At 39.6% G+C, this 23,715-nt stretch overlaps 1 protein-coding gene across 11 annotated transcripts in view; it reads right to left on the bottom strand.

Annotated features, from left to right (window-relative positions):
- LOC132384020 (gephyrin) overlaps positions 1-23,715 on the bottom strand; it is a 647,984-nt gene that overhangs the window by 115,211 nt on the left and 509,058 nt on the right. For all 11 annotated transcript variants that reach the window (XM_059955300.1, XM_059955317.1, XM_059955322.1 and 8 more), the window contains one exon: positions 21,349-21,486. In XM_059955300.1, coding sequence (XP_059811283.1) covers positions 21,349-21,486 — 138 coding nt within the window. The remainder of the gene's footprint in view (positions 1-21,348; positions 21,487-23,715) is intronic.

Genomic DNA, 23,715 nt, shown 5'->3' with positions numbered 1-23,715 from the left:
TCAAGAAGGCGGCAAAGCACTATGTTCTCAAATCCTTAGGTATGGGTAATCAATGGCAATACCACAAATACATGGTAAAATAAAGGTGACACCTAAATGGCTGGGCACTTCCTGGATTTTCCATTGTTAAATAAAATAAAATCTGTTTTATTCTTCAGATGAATTATTGTTGAATACCTTATGGTCAAACAACAGTTGACCTTGTCTTGGTAGGTTTGCAGGTGTTCATTTTTGTGGAAAAGTTATAATGACTAGAAACAGCATTTTTTCTTTTCTTGTGTTTAAAAATTGTGATTTGGGAGCAGCCCTTCAATGATAGTAGTGAAATCCTTTAATAATAAAGGGAGGGATCTCAACAGCAAGCCTTAATAGGCTAGGTTGCAAGTGAAGAACTGGCCCAGATCTTCAACCTTAAAGCCCTACAGATGTGCTCAATTCTGTCAGATTTTAAGCACTTTACTGAGCAAAAGCTGGAGATTTTGAATGTAGGCTAAAGTGTGCCCTTATGCCAGAGATGGCTTGTTCCACCAGTTAATTGTGCTACCTCTGGGGTCAATTTCAGGCAGCACATACTCTTGCAGATTAATCAATTCTCAGATTGTGCACAATGAAATCAGTGGAAAGGAGCTGATGACAAGGGAAGTATTTAGTAGAGCTATTTACTTTGATTTGGCTATAATTTTAAGTGCACTTAATTGGGTAAGATCACACTAAGACAATCCCAGCTAATGCCGGGAAGTTGAAAGTGCTTCAGCTACAAGATTATTCCTCCACACCTCTCTGTATTTGCTTACATAAATACTCCCCTATTTCCCATTGACTACTTGGATGATTGTAATATAATTCCAGAAGATCTTTCTTCTTTTCTTTCTAAGCCTACCAAAATGTTCACATTTCAAGAGCTTGCTAAATCATTCCCCTCCTCATTAATGCAGGACTTGGCCTCACTGATCAATAATGCAATGTCCACACCTCTCTGACATGCTACATCCCCATCATATCTGAAACATCTCCACTCTGAAATGCTCTATTGCCAGTCTTGGCCTTCTTTCAACCATGTCTCTGTGACAATATCATGTTCCTATGTGCTGATCAATGCTTAAAGTTTATCAACATTACCAGTCAGACTATTTCCAATCCTCCTATCTGTGTTATAATGCTTATTTAATCATCAATTTTAAACAAATAACTTATTAAGATAAAGTAAAACAGCCACACACTAGAATCTAAGAACAAAAATTGCTCTGATATTTTGACATGTGCCTTGATCAATCTTAATAAGTAATTCTACTGTCAAAGGAAAAACATTGGCAGCTTTCAAATTAATTTCTCATTGTTTTCTTTCCTGTGAAGGTGACCTGACAGAACTAAAAGAACTCAATGAACTTCTTGGCACCAGACAATAGAATACAAATTTTCTAAGGGGGAAAGCTATCACAGTAGTCAAATTATCTCAGATGTTGAATAATACATATTTAACAATTGTCCTATGCAATTATTTATTGTCAATGTTTGAAACTTCTTCACAGTTAGGTTAATGAGAGAGCAACTTTACTACATTACAAGGTGGGTCACGAGGATTACGAATACAAAACTATTCTATGTAAATTCCTCTGCATGGGGTAATTGTAAAGATAGAGCAAACAGTTCAGTTTGGGCATAAAACAAGACCATGAATTCCACAAATTACACATGGAACATTTGAGAGATAAGAGGGTGACATTGAAGTTGGTAGTACTCACTAGATAAAAATAGTATTTGATGTGTAAATACCCACATGTTGCCATGTGCCAGGCTGAATGCCAAATGAAGAAGAGCTGATATTTCATTCTTCCTTGGCAGAGAGAACACTCATCTTTTGAATAATCATAACTATTGTACATGATGGAATCAACACAACACAATGCTTGCTCTGTGGCTGCTGAATGGCATACGCGTGCTATGGCAGCAATCAGAGATATTTCACACTCTTAACGTTCAACTGGTGTGGGGCCAGAGGCAGCAAAGCTCTGTCATGTGTTTTAAATCTGCTTCAGACCACTGTTTCAGTTCCAGTTGAGCCACTACACCAGATCAAAAGATGGTGACTGAGAAACAAGGGTGATCAATTGAAATATTGCTCATGACGTTGATGCACAGCCCAACAATACATGAACATAATACATGATACATGAACCAATCTGCCAAACATAATATAGCAGACCACACTTTCACTGCTTGAGGAGCTTTGCAAAGCTCACTAGAGTAGTTGTTCAGCTTTTCAGTAGTCATTACATGACTGTGTGGCCAGATTCTACTCTAATGCCATCTACAAGTTTGCATATGATTTTACCATAGTGGGACATATCTCAAATGACAATGAGTCAGAGTACAGGAGAGAGATAAAAAGCTTAATAAAATGGTGTCATGACAACAATCTTTCTCTTAATATCAGCAAAACAAACGAACTTACCATTGACTTTAGGAAGCAATGATGCACTTGCTCCACTTTACATCAACAGTGCTCAGAACTTGAGAGCTTCAAGTTCCTAGGAGTGAATATCACCAATTCTTTCATAGTCCAACCATATAGACACTACACTGAAGAAGGTTTTCCAGCATCTCTGCTTCTTTAGGAGGCTAAAGAAATTTGGCATGTCCCCTTTGACCCTCACTGATTTTTATAAATGCAGCACAGAAAGCATCCTGTATGGATACATCACAGCATGGTATGGCAACTGCTCTACCCGGCACCTCAGGAAACTGCAGAGAACTGTGGATGCAGTTTAGTACATCACAGAAACTCCCCTCCCCTCCATGGACCCTGTCTACACTCTTGCTGCCTCAGTAAAGAAAACAGCATAATCAAAGATCCCACCCACCTCAGACATTCTCTTTCTCCACTCTCCCATTGGGCAGAAGATACAAATGGCCAAAAGCATATATACCAGACTCAAGCACAGTCTCTATTCTGCTGTTATAAGACAATGATATGATAATTCAATAGTACGATAAGATGGACCTTTGACCTCATAATCTACGTCGTTATAAACCTGCACCTATTGTTCACCTGCACTGCACTTTCTCTGTAGCAGTTACACTTTATTCTGCATTCTCTTGTACACAATACACTGTGAACTGTATGAACAGTATGCAAGACAAGGTTTTCGCTGTACCTCTGTACATGTGACAACAATGAACCAATTCCAATTCCAGCAACATATATAAGAACTAATATCTTCCAAGGTTGTGCTAGAACCATGAGAAAGCTCTGTGACTTGATTTCAAATCTGTGATCATCAGCTCAGAGACCAGTATTGGAAATGGTAGAATGTACAAGGTTGGGCCTACAATTGTTATGACACCCAATATGTGGTCTGAAGTTTGTTGGGAGTAAAGCTAGCAGTAATATCAGCTTGTCAAAGGGCAAGAGGGCAAGGTCACACAGAAGTTGTGTGACAGAGCACCCAGATGAAGGGACAAAAGAGAGAAAAAAAGATAAATATCTATAGTGAAATGCTTAATACATTGAGAAGTACTTTATTTCGCTCTGTCAGGGGGCTTGAAGGATTTCAGACCCAACTAGGCACAGGACTTTTTGCAGAGCCTTGAGACTATACTTTCCAAATTGTACGGGTATCAACTTCATTAGTGGACCAGGCAACAACTTACTTAATGGAAAGGAGGGTGTGAGTATTTTCATTGGAAGATCTGTAGTTGTTTGAGGTGGTTCACCTCAACCTACTCAAGAGCAATGAGAGATGGGCAGTAATTGCTAGATTTGACATTACATCGTTTGCAATCCATGAAACTTCCGAGTTAAGGATATGCCCCAGAGTCTTGAGATTCAGAAAATGACAGATATATTGTCACTATTAAAGGAAAGAGAGAGTCAGAAAGCAGGAAACTGCTGCCTGGATTACCTAACAACTGTCATTACAAAAATGCTGGATGCCACTATTAAGCAGCAGGATGTTAGGAAATCATAAGGTTCGTCATGTTTCCGTGAAAGCAAGTTCATGTTTGACAAATTTGCTGCTCTTCAAATTTGAGATATAACAAATATTGTAGACTGGTACATGATGTGTATTTGGATTTTGAGAAGACATTCAATTAGATGCCACATGAAAGGCAACTGTGCAAAATAATAGCACTCAGGGTTGAGAGGTAATATACTGACATGGATAAGAACTGTTTCACTAATAGGAAATGGTCATTTTTGCACTAGAAGTCAGCAATAGTGGGAATCCATGCTGAGACCTTAACTAGCTACAATTTATACTAATGTCTTAGATGAAGGGACTGAGTTTACCATAGCCATGCTTGTTTGTGAGACAAAGACATGGGGTAAGCAAGTTCTGGGGAGGACACAAAGACTCTTCAAAAAATTGGCTAACCGAGTAAGCAAGAGGATGGTGGATATAATGTTGGAAAATGGGAGATGATCCACTTTGTTACAGATGAAGTAAATTGTTACATATGAACAAAGATAAAAACAAATTTAATACCTCTGCAATACTGGTATTTGTTGCAGAGTACAAATTAGTAAATAAACAAACACCAAAGATATTTTTGTCATATATCTCATCAGAAATCCATTGTGATCAAATCTAAGGATCTTCCACTACAAAATTTTGAAGTCACTTTAAAAGACAAATTGGACCAAAGCCTCCAGAAGACTCAAGATGCCATGAGAGCTCTGAATAATAACATAACTTCTTCTCTCTTTGTATAATTTGCATTAAAGTCAAACTCAAATGTGTATAATCTAACCACCTCACTGTTTTAAGCAACAGGGTTACTGGTTAGCAGGTCAGGGATCAGAATTTTGGTTTCTTTTTATTGCTGCAAATCTACCCAGACCACTCCCAGTCTGGGCTCTCAAGGGTAAGTATACAAGGAATCACTGAAACTTAGCCAGGTAAGATGGGAATCATAGTGTGGTTTGAAGAAAATCTCCAATAGCTGGGAGCTTTATTTTCCTACAAGTACTTTTTATAATATAAATATGCCTCATGAAATATGCTCAGGAAGCTTGTATGTGCTGCTTCAATATGATGAGCTTGTTATAAATGTATGTTCAGACTTCCATTTTCTTAATTCATAAGGGATATTTACCTACTCTCTTGCAGCTGCTCTTCCCTATTCAGATGAATGAAATCACGTCTTCTTCCACTCAATATTACTTGCTGGGAAACTGTATTAAATTTGTGCCCCACCTATGAGTCCTTAGGGAAGACTGACCAGCAAGTTCACCTTTGGGAAGGAATTCCAAACTAATGGCATTTATGCAGAGACATGCTGGCAGTTCTGAGCCTAGCAAAATCTGGTGCAAAACATTTTGATGTCTTATGAGGCAATTAGTTATATTATTTTGTTTGCTTTGTTTCCCCTTTCTAAGGATTTTCAGGAATGCAAGTGATTAATTAGTATTCTTTCAGCAAAATAAGACATTCACAGTATATTAATCTACATGGGGTATTTAATGTAGGAAGCAATTCTACTACTTTGAGGCTCCCAGTGAATGCCTTTTCACTATACTGCTATCAAGAACAAATTTTTTTGCTAAAAAATTCCTGAACTTCCAACAGATTTTTTACTTGTATCAGGATACAGCAGAGAAGTGAAATAGATAGTAGTTATGACAAATACTTTTGGTGGAAACAGATGAAATATCATTTTCAAAACAGATACATTATTTAAAAATAAATGCTTTACTCCAGTATTGGGGAGAGTGGAAACTCCATCCAGATATAAAACATTAAGTATGAAAGAATTGAGTCAGAAAATGTTTGATGCTGGGTTTAGAGTATAAAAATGGTGCAAGCTATAAAACAACTCTAATTGAACAAATCACTGTATATCATTTACCATAAAATTAAATTATTTAAATTGTAAAGTTTCTCATTGAAAACCCAATAAACTATTGTTAAAAATGAGAGGTGAAAAACATGCTTTATAATTCAAATTACCTGCAAGTTCTGAATAGACCAAAGAAGAATATGCTTTTTCAGTAGATTCTGGGAAAACTTCATGTTTGGATTGTTTTACAGAGCAAACTCCCAAGAAATAGCCATTGGCAATTTACTTTGATCTAAAGCTAAATACACCTGTAAATAAAACCAAAAAAGTAACACTAACAAACTCTAAACTAATAGCCCCCGTATAGATGGGTACGTTTGTGCTTTGTAGAGCTTGCAGACTGAAGAATTAATATCATTAAGGATGCATTTTTTCTTCATTTTATAATCTCACCTTCCATAAACTGCAGAAGGTCAACAAAGCACAGATGCCTTGTCATCAATGCTCAAATGAAGAAGTTCTAGGTGAGAGATTGCCAATGGATATTATTTATTTTAAGTTTGAGAAGCCATTTAAAAATACCTCATTGGCAAATGTTAATTAAAGTTAACATTCTGGAAATGAAGTTAATTTATAGATTTGGCTAAGATATTCATTGTGCAGCAAGAGTCACTAAGTAGGGCTAGCATGGGCTCAAACTGGGAGGATGTGATCAGTGATCATATTCCATATCGGTTTGGAACTAGCAGCATTTGTAAATGACTTAAGATGTTGGTTTACAATGGAAAGCATGCAATGAGACTAAGACTGGTAGTATTATAAGCAATACAAACAAATACTGAATTACAAATTGATAATAAAAATAAAACAAATGGGCAAAGCTGGCAAATGTATTTGAATGCAGACAAATGTGAAATTATCCACTTTTAATCTAATCTGTGTATGTTCTGAATGATAATAACCCAACAATGGAAATCTAAAATACATTTTAGATGCTGGGTGAGGTTCAAAATATCATGGATATGTACAGAAAACAGTCAAAGTTGCTGCTGGAATGTCTTTTTATCTAGAGAACTGGAATATAAATAGCTCATTGGAACAATGTTCAAGTTAGTCCATATTCTCTTTCATCCTTAGACACAACCATCCAAACCCATCATTAAGTTCTAAACCTGGGGCCCTGTACATCCTTTTGTAACTGGATACTTGACTTCCTCATTTGCAGAGTTCAATCAGTGATGACGGATGTTGAATTGAATTGAATTGAATGATCTTTATTGTCATTATACATAGGTACAATGAAACTCTGTTTCATTGTCAACGAGACATTGAGACAAGGAGGAGACATTGTCAACGTCTCCTCCTTGCTGACTATCAATACAGGTGCATCTCAAGGCTGCCTACTTAGCTGCATGCTCCACTCTCTATACACACATAGCTGTGGAGCTTGGCACATCTCAAATGCCATCTTCAAATTGGCCGATGCCACCACTGCTGTTGGACAAACAGCTTACTGGAGTAAGATAGGTTACCTGGCTCATCATCAGCAAAACTACAGAACTGACTGTTGACTTCAGAAAGGGGAAGGAGGATGAACATGTACTAGTTTACATTGGGGGATCGGCAATGGAGAGAGACAGCAGATTTAAATCCCTGGACATGAGTGCAATATTCCTGAACATTGAATGAATATCGGATGATCTGTCCTGTACTCAGCACATAAATGCAATCATAAGGAAAGCACACGTGTCTTTACTTTCTTAGGAGGTTAAGAAGGTATAGCTTGTCATTGAACACTCTTAACAAACTTTGACAGACGTATTGTTGAAAGTATCCTGAATCACTGCATCATGTCCAGAACTTTGAATATGAGGATCATAAGAAGCTGCAAAAAGAAGTGAGCTCTGCCCAATATATCATGGCACATCCCTTCCCACCCTTGGTAGTATCTACAGGAGGTGCTGCCTCAAGACAGCAATGTCCTTCATCAAAGATCCTCACCATCCGGGCCATGCCACCTTTTAGCAGCTGTCAAAAGACAGGAGGTTTAGAAGATTGGGAACAGTATTTAATTCCTAAACCAATAGCAAAACTCTATTTCCTACCGTTAAGCATCACTGGCCACTTTACACTAAAATGGGCTTTGTTTCTCTTTTATTGTAACTACCTTTTTGTAAAAATGATGTAAAATTTATGCTTAAGTTATGTTTCAGGAAATAAATAATTTACATCTATTTTTACGTTCAGAACGTAGATGAAGAGTTTCCAACATTACGAGTTGTTTGGTTTACTTGTCACCTTTTATAGTAATATCCAGAAGGGTTAATGAATGGGTAGGACAAGTATGCTTGCAGAGTGAGCTCCTTTGGTCATATCCTTAACACCAAGTGACAGAAGTTGTGTTATACAGTCGGCCCTCCTTATCTGCGAATTCCGCATGTGCAAATTCAACCAACTGCAAATCGCGAAAACCCGGAAGTGCTCTTCCAGCACTCGTTGTTCAAGCATGTACAGACTTTTTTTCCTTGTCATTATTCTGTAAACAATGCAGTATAAGAACTATTTTACATAGCATTTACATTGTATTAGGTATTATAAGTAATCTAGAGATGATTTAAAGTATATGGGAGGTCGTGTGTGGGTTATTGTGGATCGGGATTGAAAAAAATCTGAAGTTCTTTTACTAAGTAAGTTGGAACAGGTACATCCGGTATTATTTAGCGTCAGTTAGTCAAATGTTTGTTTTAGTATATAGCATATATTTTACCTTTCTATGCATATAAAACACTTAAGAATGTATGTTTCAGTGCTGGGGTCGGGAACGGAAGTTCTTGAGTTTGATTCAGTGACAGACCGCTTTCGAGTGTGCTCTCCACCGTGTCGGGTTGATGTGGAGGATCAAAAACCCAAAACCCTAAAACTCAATAATTAAACCACTGCTTTGTTTAGTAATAATTGTAGCTTTCGTCGGGGCAGAGCCTTTCTCACTTTATCCTTTAAAATTGTTCTGATCGTTGACTGACATAGCCTAATGCTTTTCCAATGACCTCTTTCTGACCTCTATTATTTCCACTTTATTTTCAATCGTGATCACGATTATTTTTGTGAACAGAAAAGATAGATTAGGCGCCGGGTCCTAATGTCCACTGCACTGAGACAGATTAAATAAGGTCTCGGGTTCCACTGGGTCCTAAGGTCCACCGCATTGAGACACATTGAATAAGGGACTTGAACATCTGCTTAGTTTGCTATCCATGAGGGGTCCCGGAATCAATCCTGTGGATAAGGAGGGCCGATAGTACATGTATGTAGATGCCATACTTTCAATTTCTTATCCTGTTATAGGTCTCAAGAACAATGGCACATGGAATTGTTTGCTGTTCCATGTTGGGGGTAGCATGGTAGCATAGCGGTTAGCCCAAAACTTTACAGCAAGAGCAGCCCATGTTCGATTCCTGCAGAAGTCTGTAAGGAGTTTGTATGCTCTTCCTGTGATCGCGTGGATTTCCTTCAGGTATTCCAGTTTCCTCCCACATTCCAAAGACGTATGGGTTAGTAGGTTAATTGGTCATATGGGTATAAATGGACGGCACAGGCTCATTAGGTCAGAAGGGCCTGTTACCTGTGCTGTGTCTCTAAATAAAAATTATTCTCTGATACTCTGATTTGTTTGTGTCATCTTTTGTCATGGAAACAAACTAGAGGAGATGGACTTGTACAGATTTTGCAGGAAGGCTTACAGTACAAATTAGTGCCTTAGATGTTGCTGCTTGTCTTCAGTACCTGGAGCTGCTTCTTGGTATATCTCCAGTACATCCTCAGAGGGCAGATTTTTACCATGTGCTACATTACTAATTCCAAGTGAATTTAATTTGAAGTGTTCAGTTGAAAAATGCCATGTTCTCTGCATAAAGGAGGCTTTGAAAATCACCAAATTAGTTTACATTCCTACAGAAAATGAAAATTGTTAATGAAAAATATTAAATAGTCAGAAGATTAATGCTTTAATTATAAAAAATGAGTTTTATTATTGACATACATCTTGAATTAAATGACATAAAATCATCCATACTAATTGTATTACTGGAGTAATGAACCATAGACCTGGTCTAAGGATCTTAAGACTCAAATTCAAATCTCACTACAGCCTCAGGAGAATTAAAATTAAAATTTAAGCAAGTAATTAAATAAATATATAATAAAATGCAAATATCTAACAGTAAATGTGAAACTTAAGGATTTCTGTGGAAAACTATCTGGTTCACTAATGCCCTATTGGAAATTTTCTGTTCTTCCACAGCTGCACAGAAAAACAAATCTAAAAACTGCAGATGCTGGAAATTGGAAACAAAAATCAAAGGTGCTGGAAAAAAGATTAACAGTTAATTCCAGATATGGAAGAGAGAAAGGAAATCATATTGTTTTTAATATGAATGAAGGTGGAGGATGGAACAAAAGGAATATATTTGAAAGGGCAAGTGCAAATGGGTTTATGAGGGCAGTTACTATCACATTATGCTTCTTTGTCTGTGTCATGTCTTGTAAATGGTGAGCTGTGGGGTATGCGCAGCAGGCCAAGATATAAGAGAAAAACTGAGCTAGAATGATGATATTCTGAGACATTCAGAAAGAAAGATTTAAAATACAAAAAACTGGAAGATTTAGCAATAAGTCCTGAAGGCTGTAATATGGAACATGAGGTGATGTTTCTCAAGCTTGTAACAGGGTAGGCAGCCACAAACCAAAAGGCCAAAATAGGAGTGAGGTGGTGACTTAAATTAGCAGGCACTCTATGTTTTGTCCAATGTATGAGAGACCACATTCTGAACACCAAATGTAGTACATTAAGAAGTAGAAGTTACACATATATTTCACATATACTGTTTCACATATAATTGATTCATGACAATACATCCAATACTTAACTGACTTGGAATGGACTAGTTCTACAACATACAGTTTAAAAGGTTTACCAAAACAGGACATTTCAGGATAAGCAATAAATACAGGTCTTTTCAGTGTCATTCTAATTCAGTAAGTAAATAAAATAAATTTTAATTTATTCAGTTAAGTATGAGCTTTTTCCATTGAGATTTGGTAAGATGAGAACTACAGGATATGGGTTAAGGGTGAATGGAGAAATATTTAATGGGAACATGATTCTATGCTTCGATTTAGAGCAGGTGAATGGCTTCTCCCCAGTGTGAACCAGCCAATGTCTCTGTAGGGTGGATGAGTGTGTGAATCCCTTTCCACATACAGAACAGGTGAATGGCCTCTCCCCAGTGTGAACTAACTGGTGCCTCAGTAGATGAAATGAAAGAGTGAATCTTTTCCCACAGTCTGATCAAATGAATGGTTTCTCCCCAGTGTGAAAGCACTCGTGCATTCAGTTCAGATGACCGAATAAATCCCTTCCCACAGTCCAAGCAGGAGTACAGCCTCTCAAAAAAAAAGAAAAAGATAAAAAAGTCTACAAGTATGTGAAGAGCAAGAGGATAAGACGTGAGAGAATAGGACCAATCAAGTGTGACAGTGGAAAAGTGTGCATGGAACCAGAGGAGATAGCAGAGACACTTAATGAATACTTTGCTTCAGTACTGACTACGGAAAGGGATCTTCGCGATTTTAGGGATGACTTATAGTGGACTGAAAAGCTTGAGCATACAGACGTTAGGAAAGAGGACGTGCTGGAGCTTTTGGAAAGCATCAAGTTGGATATGTCTCTGGGACCAGATGAGAGGTATCCCAGTTTACTGTGGGAGGCGAGGGAGGAGATTGCTGAGCCTCTGGTAATGATCTTTGCATCATCAATGGGGACTGGAGAGGTTCTGGAGGATTGAAAGGTTGCAAATGTTGTTCCCTTATTCAAGAAAGGGAGTAGAGATAGCCCAGGAAATTATAGATCAGTGAGTCTCACTTTAGTGGTTGGTAAGATGATGGAGAAGATCTTGAGAGGCAGGATTTATGAACATTTGGAGAGGCATAATATGCTTAGGAATTGTCAGCATGGCGTTGTCAAAGGCAGGTCATGCCTTATGAGCATGATTGAGGATGTGACTAAACACGTTGATGAAGATAGAGCAGTAGATGTAGTGTATATGGATTTCAGCAAGGCATTTGATAAGGTACCCTATGCAAGGCTTATTGAGAAAGTAAGGAGGCATGGGATCCATGGGGACCTTGCTTTGAGGATCCAGAATTGGCTTGCCCACAAAAGGCAAAGAGTGGTTGTAGGCAGGTCATATTCTGCATGGAGGTCAATGACCAGTGGTGTGCCTCAGGGATCTGTTCTGGGACCCTTTCTCTTTGTGATTTTTATAAATGACCTGGATGAGGAAGTGGAGGGATGGGTTAGTAAATTTGCTGATGATACAATGGTTGAGGGTGTTGTGGATAGTGTGGAGGGCTGTCAAAGGTTACAGCGGGACATCGATAGTACGCAAAACTGGCCTGAGAAGTGGCAGATGATGTTCAACCCAGATAGTGTGAGGTGGTTCATTTTGGTAGGTCAAATATAATGGCAGAATATAGTATTAATGGTAAGACTCGTGGCAATATGGAGGATCAGAGGGATCTTGGGGTCCGAGTCCATTGGGCAGGTTGCGCAGATTGACTCTGTGGTTAAGAAGGCATATAGTGCATTGGCCTTCATCAACCGTGGGATTGAGTTTAAGAGCCAAGAGGTAATGTTACAACTATATAGGACCCTGGTCAGACCCCATTTAGAGTACTGTACTCAGTTCTGGTCACCTCACTGCAGGAAGGATGTGGAAATGATAGAAAGGGTGCAGAGGACATTTACAAGAATGTTCCCTGGATTGGGGAGCATGCCTTATGTGCATAGGTTGAGTGAACTTAGCCTTTTCTCCTTGGAGCGACGGAGGATGAGAGGTGTATAAGATGATGAGAGGCATTGATCGTGTGGATAGTCAGAGGCTTTTTCCCAGGGCTGAAATGGCTACATGAGAGGGTACAGTTTTAAGGTGCTTGGAAGATGGTCCAGAGGAGATGTCAGGGGTAATTTTTTTACATAGAAAGTGGTGAGTGCATGGAATAGGCTGCCTGTGACAGTGGTGGAGGTGGATACGACAGGGTCTTCTAAGCGACTACTGGATAGGTGCATGGAGCTTTGAAAAAAATAGGGCTATGGGTAAGCCTAGGTAATTTCTAAAGTAAGTACATGTTCGGCACAGCATTGTAGGCTGAAGTACCCGTATTGTGCTGTAGGTTCTCTATGTTTCTATGAGGGGGATCTTTTTCAATCAGAGGGTGGTAAGAGTGTGGAACAAGTTAGAAGCAGAAGTGGTAGTTGCATTTTTGATTTCAACATTTAGACAATAGACAGTAGGTGCAGGAGTAGGCCATTCGGCCCTTCTAGCCAGCACCACCATTCACTGTGATCATGGCTGATCATACACAATCAGTACCCCGTTCCTGGCCTCTCCCCATATCTCTTGACCCCGCTATCTATAAGAGCTCTATCTAATTCTCTCTTGAAAGCATCCAGAGACTTGGCCTCCACTGCCTTCTGGGGCAGAGCATTCCACATATCCATCACTTTCTGGGTGAAAAAGTTTTTCCGCATCTCTGTTCTAAATGGCCTACCCCTTACTGTTAAACTGTGGCCTCTAGTTCTGGACTCACCCATCAGCGAGAACGTGCTTCCTGCTTCCAGCGTGTCCAATCCCTTAATAATTTTATATGTTTCAATCAGATCTCCTCTCATCCTTCTAAATTCCAGTTTATACAAGCCCGGTCGCTCCAATCTTTCAACATATGACAGTCCCGCCATTCCGGGAATTAACCTTGTGAACCTATGCTGCACTCCCTCAATAGCAAGAATGTCCTTCCTCAAATATGGAGACCAAAACTGCACACAATACTCCAGGTGGGGTCTCACCAGGGCCCTGTACAGCTGCAGAAGGACCTCTTTACTCATATACTCAATTCCTCTTGTTATAAAGGCCAGCATGCCATTAGCTTTCTTCACTGCCTGCTGTACCTGCATGCTTGCTTTCATTGACTGATCTACAAGAACACCTAGATCTCGTTGTACTTCCTCTTTTCCTAACTTGACTCCATTTAGATAGTAATCTGCCTTCCTGTTCTTGCCACCAAAGTGGATAACCTCACATTTATCAACATTAAACTGCATCTGCCATACATTTGCCCACTCACCCAACCTGTCCAAGTCACCCTGCATTCTCATAACATCCTCCTGACATTTCACACTGTCACCCAGCTTTGTGTCATCAGCAAATTTGTTAATGTTACTTTTAATCCCTTCATCTAAATCATTAATGTATATTGTAAACAGCTGCGGTCCCAGCACCAAACCTTGCGGTACCCCACTGGTCACGGCCTGCCATTCCGAAAGGGACCCGTTAATTGCTACTCTTTGTTTCCTGTCATCCAGCCAAGTTTCAATCTATGTCAGTACTCTGCCCCCAATACCAAGTGCCCTAATTTTGCCCACTAATCTCCTATGTGGGACTTTATTAAAAGCTTTCTGGAAGTCCAGGTACATTACATCCACTGGCTCTCCCTTGTCCATTTTCATAGTTACATCCTCAAAAATCTCCAGAAGATTAGTCAAGCATGATTTTCCCTTCATAAATCCATGCTGACTCAGACTGATCCTTCTACTGCTATTCAAATGTGTCGTAATTTCCTCTTTTATAATTGACTCCAGCATCTTTCCCACTATTGACATCAGGCTAACCGGTCTATAATTCCCTGTTTTCTCTCTCCCTCCTTTCTTGAAAAGTGGGACAACATTAGCCACCCTCCAATCCACAGGAACTGATCCTGAATCTATAGAATATTGGAAAATGATTACCAATGCGTCCACGATTTCTAGAGCCACCTCCTTAAGTACCCTGGGATGCAGACCATCAGGTCCCAGGGACTTATCAGCCTTCAGACCCAACAGTCTATCCAACACCATTTCTTACCTAATATAAATTTCATTCAGTTCATCCATTACCCTAGTTCCTTTGGCCACTATTGCATCTGGGAGATTGTTTGTGTCTTCGCTAATGAAGACAGATCCAAAATACCTGCTCAACTCATCTGCCATTTCCTTGTTCCCCATAACAAATTCACCCGTTTCTGACTTCAATGGCCCAATTTCGGTCTTAACTAATTTTTTGCTTTTCACATACCTAAAGAAGCTTTTACTATCCTCCTTTATATTCTTTTCTAGTTTACCTTTGTACCTCATTTTTTCTCTGCGTATTGCCTTTTTTGTTATCTTCTGTTGTTCTTTAAAAGCTTTCCAGTCCTCCGGCTTCCTGCTCATCTTTGCTATCTTATACTTCTCTTTTATTTTTATATTGTCCTTTATTTCCCTCGTCAGCCACGGCCACCCCTTACTCCCTTTAGGATCTTTCTTCCTCTTTGGAATGAACCGATCCTGCACCTTCTGCATTATTCCCAGAAATACCTGCCATTGTTGTTCCACTGTCTTCCCTGCTAGGGTATTGTTCCATTGAACTTTGGCCAGCTCCTCCCTCATAGCTCCATAGTTCCCTTTGGTCAACTGTAGTACTGACACATCTGATTTTCTCTTCTCCTTCTCAAATTGTAGGTTAAAACATATCATATTATGGTCACTACCTCCTAATGGCTCCTTTATCTCAAGGTCCCTGATCAAATCCAGTTCATTGCACAACACTAAATCTAGAATTGCCTTCTCGCTGGAAGGCTCCAGTACAAGCTGTTCGAAGAATCCATCTCGGAGGCACTCCACAAACTCCCTTTCTTGGGGTCCAGTACCATTCTGATTCTCCCAGTTTACCTTCATGTTGAAATCCCCCATGACAACTGTATCATTAACTTTGCGACATGCTAATTTTAGCTCTTCATTCAACTTACACCCTACATCCAGACTGCTGTTGGGGGCCTGTAGATAACTCCCATTAGGGTCTTTCTACCCTTAGAATTTCTCAGTTCTATCCATACTGACTCTACATCCCCTGATTCTATGTCCCCCTTGCAAGGGACTGAATATCATTCCTCACCAACAGAGCCACTTTGCCAGTCAGTCTGTCCTTTCGATAAGACGTATATCCTTGAATATTCATTTCCCAGGCCCTGTCCACTTGAAGCCATGTCTCTGTTATTCCTACAACATTGTACTTGCCAATTTCAAACTGACCCTCAAGCTCATCTACTTTATTCCTTATACTTCGCGCATTCATATATAATACTTTTAATTCGTTACTCCCCTCCCCTTTCATATCAATTCCTATTTCACTTGGCCATACTATATGATCTCTTCTTGAGCTTTCTATTCCATTGATTCTGTTGTCCTTTTTAATTTTTCCTATTTTCACTTTCCCTTTAACTCCATCCTTATATTTCCAGTTCATCCCCTCCCCCCCACTACTTAGTTTAAATACATCCGTGTTGCAGTGGCAAACCTGTCTGCCAGAATGCTGGTCCCCCGCCTATTAAGGTGCAACCCGTCCCTTTTGTACAATTCATCCCTACCCCAAAACAGATCCCAGTGGTCCAAGAATGTAAATCCTTGCTTCCTGCACAGTTCCTCAGCCACACATTCAGATCCATTATCTCCCTGTTCCTGCCCTCTCCAGCGTGAGGAACTGGAAGCAAACAGGAGATAACCATCCTGGAAGTCCTGCTTTTCAGCTTTCTTCCCAGTTCTCTGAAGTCCCGCTGCAGAATGTCCTTCCTCTTCTTCCCGATGTCATTTGTGCCGACATGCACTACCACTTCCGGCTGTTCACCTTCACCCTTGAGGATTCCCTGTAATCGGTCTGCGATGCCCTGGATCCTAGCACCAGGGAGGCAACACACCATTCTTAAATCTGCAGAAACCCTTTTCTGTACCTCCTACTATGGAGTCCCCTACTACCACGGCTCTTCCTGATGTCTGACTCCTCGGCTCTGCTTCTGCACCAATTTTCAACTCGCAGACCTGTCCGCCTCTCAGACTGGCAGTATCTTCTGTCCTGACAGCTTCCAAGAGGGTACACCTGTTTATGAGAGGTACATCCTGTACTTCAAGCATCCTTTCCTTCCTCATCATCGCCCCCTTCTCTCTTCCACTATCCTTGGTGTAACGATCTCACTGTAGGTCCTGTCCAGAAAACTCTCGTTTTTGCGGATGAACCTGAGGTCATCCAGTTCTTTCTTCAGTGTTGCAACATGCTCCTTCAGAAGCTGAATCTGGACACACTTTCCACAGCTGTAGCAGCCAGGAGCACCATCAGTGTCCCTGACCTCCCACATCATGCACGTAGCACATTGAATCAGTTTAGCGGTCATGCCTTTAAAAGAAATCGAAAAGAAATTTCGATAGGCCTACAGATGGGAGGAGTAAGGAAGGCTAATGTCCATGTGGAGGTCGACAGGACTCAGCAGATTAATAATTTGGCATGGACAAAATGAGTCAAAGGATCAGTTTCCATGATGTAGTGTACAATGACTCTGTGACTCATAATAAATTAAAATCTTTCTAATAAACATTTGCAGGAACACAAATAGACAACTTACCTCCACAAACTTGCTCCATTCACTTACAGAATATAACTACACTTTCTTGTAATCCATGATTATATATTTTGCCAACCACTAGCATGCATCAAGAAACAAATGATTCTAAACCTTTTTCAAGCGATTTCATAAAGACTTTCTCTTATTTTGGAGGAAAATGAAGTCCTGGATTGCAGTGTGGATTCAGAAAATTTAATACAGTCATCTTCTTCCACTTAGGATATGCAGAACAAAGCAGTATTTTACAGTTTTACTGTAGTGCATTGGCAGTGCTAAACCAGACAAATCCTATAATCCCACTTGCACCAGGGAGGAGGCTACGCAGAATCTACACCAGGACCACCAGATCCAAAAACAGTTAATTTCCCCAAGCAGTAAGGCTGATCAGCAGCTCTACCCATCAACCCACCCCTCCATACCCCTACCACCACTACTTTATCATTTCCAGTCAGTCAACTCATGTACAGATACTCCTGTGACGAGCATTAGTTTATGGACATACAATTAATCTATGTATATAAGCTATCTCATGTATGCAAACTTATTGTTTTTTATGATTGTGTTCTTTATCTTATTGTGTCTAATTATGCTGCAACAGATCCAGAGTAAAAAAATATTTAATTCTCCTTTACCCTTGTGTATTGGAAATGACATTAAACAATCTTGTCTTGTCCTAACAGAAGGGAGTATCCTTGACTTAGCTAAAAACTTTGGTTTTGTTTTGTTCTGAAAACTTGAATCAAAATCAAAGGAAAAATACAATTGATTTTTTAAAACCGTTCAATGCTACAAAAATTACTGACTTTTGGCCTTTAATAATAAATGCATATCGATAACATGTACAAAATATTATCTATTCCTACAAATTCCACACCTCCTTCTGGTGACAAAGACAATGGAATCTTGTTCTTATTGCATAGTTAGAATTGTGGTAATGACTGCTGGTGGTGTTAGGACTCAAAGGAGCTGAATTAGGTACCTTGGCCTATTATGCCTGCTCTGCCATTTGATTATGATTGATTTATTTTCCCTCTCAACTGCATTCTTCTGCCTTTTCTCATAACCTTTGATGTCCTTATTAATCAAGAACCTATCAACTTCTGTTTTGAATATAGCTGATGATTTGGCATCCTCAGTTATCTGCATTTGTATGTAAGTGCTGGATTTCCAGATTAGAATAATTTTTGTGCTGATCTGATTTGATCCAATCCTTCTACAATTACTTAAAAATGGAATTCCTTTTTATACATTTTCAAATTATACAACACCTGGTATTTTCACAATGCATTAAAGAACAATTCTTTTCAAAGAATTTTTCTCATGTCACAAATATCACAATTGATGAAATTTGCTGCTTGTTTTTGAAATTTCATTAGAAATATTGATTTTTTCCATATAAATAAAAAGTGTAAAAACTTACTTATTTAGAGACACAGTGCAGAATAGTCCCTTCTGCCCATTTGAGCTGCACTACCCTACAGTCCCCAGCAACCCCCAATTTAACTCCAACTTACAATTTACAATGACTGGTACCTCTTTGGACTATGGGAGGAAACTAGAGCACCTGGAGAAAACACATGCATTCCATGGGGAGGACATAGAGACTTCTTACAGAGGATTGAAGTCCGAACTCTAACACCCCAATGCCCCAAGCTGTAATAGTGTCATGCTAACACTACACTACCATGGCACCCCATACAACATTAATCATATCAGTTGTGGCAAGGATAATACGTTAAAGAAAATAATTCTCTCTGGTTGCAATTTACCATTGCCACCTCCCCATTCTGATGATACAAATATCTTTCTTTCTAAGAAGAGTTAGAATCTCTTCATGGACATGCCGCTAATTTTATGAATTTTAACTACCCAGTATGGTAGTGGTCACCAACCTTTTTAAGCTCACGATCCCCTACCTCAGCCTTAGTGAAAGGCAAGATCGACCTGAGATCGATTAGTTACACGCATGCACACTGGGGCAGAAAAGACTGGAAGTAGAAATAATGTATAAACACCAGGGGTACCCAGCCTGTTTTGCACTGCGGATCGACTGACGGGGGGGGGGGGGGGGGGTGGTGTTAAACATGACGGGAATACAGCGATACTCGAAGCTGGTTCCTTATATCCTGTCTATTCTGCAATTTAGTTTTTGCGGCTCTTGGCACTTAGCTTCTGTCCCGCCTGCTCACGTTTTTTTCTGCTCGAGAAAAACTCAACGGATTTGTCTCTAAGTGCAGGTGCTTGGACTCAAGGTGCCAAAGCAGTTTTGAGGGCTTCATTACCTCATTAGACACCCTCTGGGCCCAAACTGCAGCCTCCTGCCCGCCTGTCTCCAACTGCCTTGGCCAGGTGTGGCTGGTTGTGGGTGGGGTGAGAGGACAAGGTAAGGGCCAGAGGTTCCCGTGGCAGGGCCGTGGCGGTCGCAGTCCGGAGAGAGCAACCAACCAAGTGAGGAGTGCAACAGGGCGCGTTTACTCCCCTTGTAGGATCTATCGGCCCACAAAAGTTTGTTTCAGTAGATCGCAGTGGAGTAGCTGCTCTGCTGCTTATGGAACCCTGAGCCCGAATTAGGTGGTCTGCGAATATTTTAGCACTGGGTTCCCCATGAGCATTTGGTGTGCTGAACAGGTTTAGGGCGGCGCCCATCTGTCTGCACTCCAGGTTGGTAGCAACAGCACTTCACGCCGGCTGTGCGAGGCCAACCAGTGATCTCTGGTCTGAGGGTGTCACTGCATTTAGGCGACTGATGACCTCGCATGCATTCAAGTTCAACAGTGGGTGTGACAGGGAATGAGGAAAGATGCAGCTGACTCGTATCGTTTCCTCGCGGCCTGGTGGTTGGGGACCACTGAAGTACACTGTGTAGTGCGGGGGAGCTACACACATGCGCACTGGGCAGAAAGAACGGAACTAAAACCCCGCAACCAGGAAACAATCTCTCAACAGTAGTTGTGTATTTATTTTTCATTTCTTTTTTCGGGATCTACTGGGAAAGTCTCAAAAATCGACCAGTTGATCGTGATCGACGGGTTGATGACCACTATAGTATGGGATACCCAGAGAGGGGTAGCACCTCCGGTGAAGGGGCTTTTCATGTCCATTCCGGAGCAGCTCTTCTTGTTCCCACTGGACACTCAGTTCTCACCTCTCCAAGTAGCCATTCACATGTGACAGCAGCCACATCATGCTACACCGCTTTGACAGACAGACTAAAACAGATGAGGGTAGTCAGCAATATGAGTTAGGAACATGCCTGTCCTAGCATGTGAAGTCAACTCCAAGACTGGGTGGATGAGGTCTATAGTGAGATCCAATGCCCAGGAAGGAAGTACTGCAATGTTCCATAGAGAGTGAAGGACATGACCAGGAATAGAAGACATCATGGTCATCCACTGTAACCAAGGAAGACCCCAGTTTGTGATGCTTGTTCGTACCATTGGATCCAGACTTCTGAGGTTGAGAGAGGGGAACTGCCCCACTGCAAAGTCTTTTCCACTTTAAAAAACTCTCCTGTATAGGTTTTCTGTCATTGTTGGATATGATGGACAACCATCACTAGCCACCCAGTTGGCGACTAATTCATTTACTACTGAAAACAGTTGATTATCCTGTCATGTTTCTGGCAATTATAAGGTCCAGATGGTCACTGAAGATAAACAGCAAGTACAAATATTTAAAAAAGCAATTCAGCAGTATTCTTTCTGGAACATGGTGTGAGTTATTGTGCAAACTTCTGTTCTGAAACTCCAGGGGAGAAGTTTCTGAATTCAAATGTAAGCATTTACAGAAGATCACGAACAAGACAAAGAAAAAATATAGTCTATTTGTTCTAACTACTGATTTGCATTTGGTGATGCACATTGTCAAGCATCTGCTCACCCTTTATGTAACTTACAAATACTAGCTAAAGAAATTATTCTTTTTTTCCCATAACTACCACTTCAATATCCCCAAGTTATACTATGTATTTAACTTCAGGTAACTTTTACGTTTAAAAAAACCTATATTTTTAGGGGAAGTGAAATGGACGTTTATATATCCTACCTCGATAGTTGATAATTTCAGTGCCGAGAACAGGGGTCATCTCCAGTACTGTGATGAAGGCCTTGTCCATCGACGTTAAGGGAAATGGGGACATGCGGTGTCGTCGTGCAACCTTGCTGATGTCAACTGCGCTGTGGCCTATGCAGAACAAAAAAGTAGGATTGTTATTTTTGCCATTTGTAGATCATACAATTAAGGCTGATAAATGTTTCTGAGTAGATTTCCTGCTTTAAAATTAAAAATGATGAATTAACAGACATAAAAAATTGTGATTGTTCAGTACTGGATTTGAAATTGGGGATTATATCAACATCAACTTTAAAATTATGTATTCCAAATCGGCATTCTTGCCTAGGCAGAAGGTGAAACTTTTATGAATGGATTACTTAGTAGTTGGTCTATCGACTACTTATATATCCTATCCCAATTCACACTATCCAAAATGGCCTCGATTAGAAATATTTCTTTCCTTATAGTATGTTCAATTCATGTTGTTCACTAAATATAATATTTGCATTCCTCGAAATGTTGCGAACATTGAATAACTTGATCAATATTCAAAACAATCTGCAACATTGCAGTATGTTTCATTCCCAGTCATCACTGAGATATCTACAACATGTATGATCAACCAAGTTAAAAAAGTGAGCAACTTCAACATTTTTAAAAATTTAGAAAATACAATTTGATAGTCACTGATGAGTAAGCAAATTAATAATACAGCAACAAAAATAACTTGCATTTACAGCTCCTGTTTTGTGATTGATTCTAAGAAAATAAACTGCATCTACATAATGTAGTATTAAAGTTAGTAGCTACATTGACACATTAAGACAAATGAACCAATTATCTCTGACAAAAAGGTAAGAACTAATGTGATTTTATGCCACCATTTGGATAAAAATCTATCTTATGTATGTCACAAAATCAGAATATTTGGATTGAAAAGTAGCTACAAATGCTGACATTAAAATTTGGTGAAGGGCATAGTAAATAGTACACTACATCAATTTATTAATACATATCATCACAGTGGTTCTGGAGGACAAAATGATTTTCTCTAATACAAATTTTCTCAGCTTCACATGATTTATTTAACCTAACCTTTATATGGGATTGAGGGAAAATAGGATCCGATTGCCTCTATGACCTTGCTCTTTTGGCATTAATTTGTGGAGATCAGCAGAGTAAAGGGTTTTTGAAAACAAGGTAGACAATTTACCTTGCTATGGATTGCCTCAAAATCGTGTTGGTGACCTTGTTGTCACTGGTGATGCTATATTTTAAGAAACCATTTTCTGAGATATTATATCTGTCTTCATCAATAGAACATTTTGACTGTAGAAGATGAGGCTTTATTGCATTAATGGGATCAAACTGTCAATTTTGAAGAGAACTGCCAAATAAGTGGTGGCTCATGGCGAATTGTTATAATGGACTCTCCAAAAAAGCATAGCTACAAAATAAATTAAGTGCCTGCCGGCTTGGGACCAACACCCTCTTGTGCTTAATACTAATTTTGCCTCTTCTGCAGCTAACAGTACTAACATTCACAATGCCTTCTTCTTGTGGCTTCAAACTTACACTTGTTTTCTCCGCTAAACGGTTCAACATCATGCAGTTTCACGTAGGCTACTTCTAACTCCAATGTACAAAATTGAATTTATATCACCCTTTTCCTGATCCTAGGACATCATAATTGTTTTACAACAAAAGAGGCAATTCTAAAGTTCAGTTATAAACACGAGAAATTCCGCAGAAGCTGGAAATCCAGAGCTAAGTTTAGATGCTATTTTAATGTGGTGAATTGTGACAGTAACATTTCTTACAATTCATAATACTATAATTGGCCAGGTATCCAATTTTTGGTGAGATTATTTGAGGGGAAAAGCATTGGCCAAATATCAAGGTAATATTCCTTTTGTTTTTCAACACACCTTTGATGACCAATTTGGCAAATAGGCAGGTTTTCAATTTAAAGTATCATCCAATAGATAGAATGGCACTCAAACATCAGCTGAAATTATTGCTCCATAGTGGGACTTGAACTATTTATTCAGCTCCTATGAAAACAACAGCCCTAAAATGAAAGTGAAGAAACTTATTTCATTCATGTTCTATCTCTGTGCTGTAAATTCCTAGATGTGTGAATCAAGATGCAATTGTGTCAAAGTCAATACTCAATAAACACCTTTGTAAGTGTAGAGAAAAAGGCAGGGAGGATAACAAAATGAATGGAAATAGGAACAATAGAATCATGTTAGCAATTTGAGGAAAAAATGTTATTTAATTTATTCACATATCCAGCATCAGACTCTCAAAAGAGACCCTCTATTCTTCGCTCTGTGACAGGGGAAAACTTTTTAA

The sequence above is a fragment of the Hypanus sabinus genome, chromosome 2 (assembly GCF_030144855.1).
Source record: "Hypanus sabinus isolate sHypSab1 chromosome 2, sHypSab1.hap1, whole genome shotgun sequence".
Lineage (NCBI taxonomy): Eukaryota > Metazoa > Chordata > Chondrichthyes > Myliobatiformes > Dasyatidae > Hypanus > Hypanus sabinus.
Note: the sequence above shows the minus strand (reverse complement) of the source record. Positions and strands in the feature narration are given on the sequence as shown.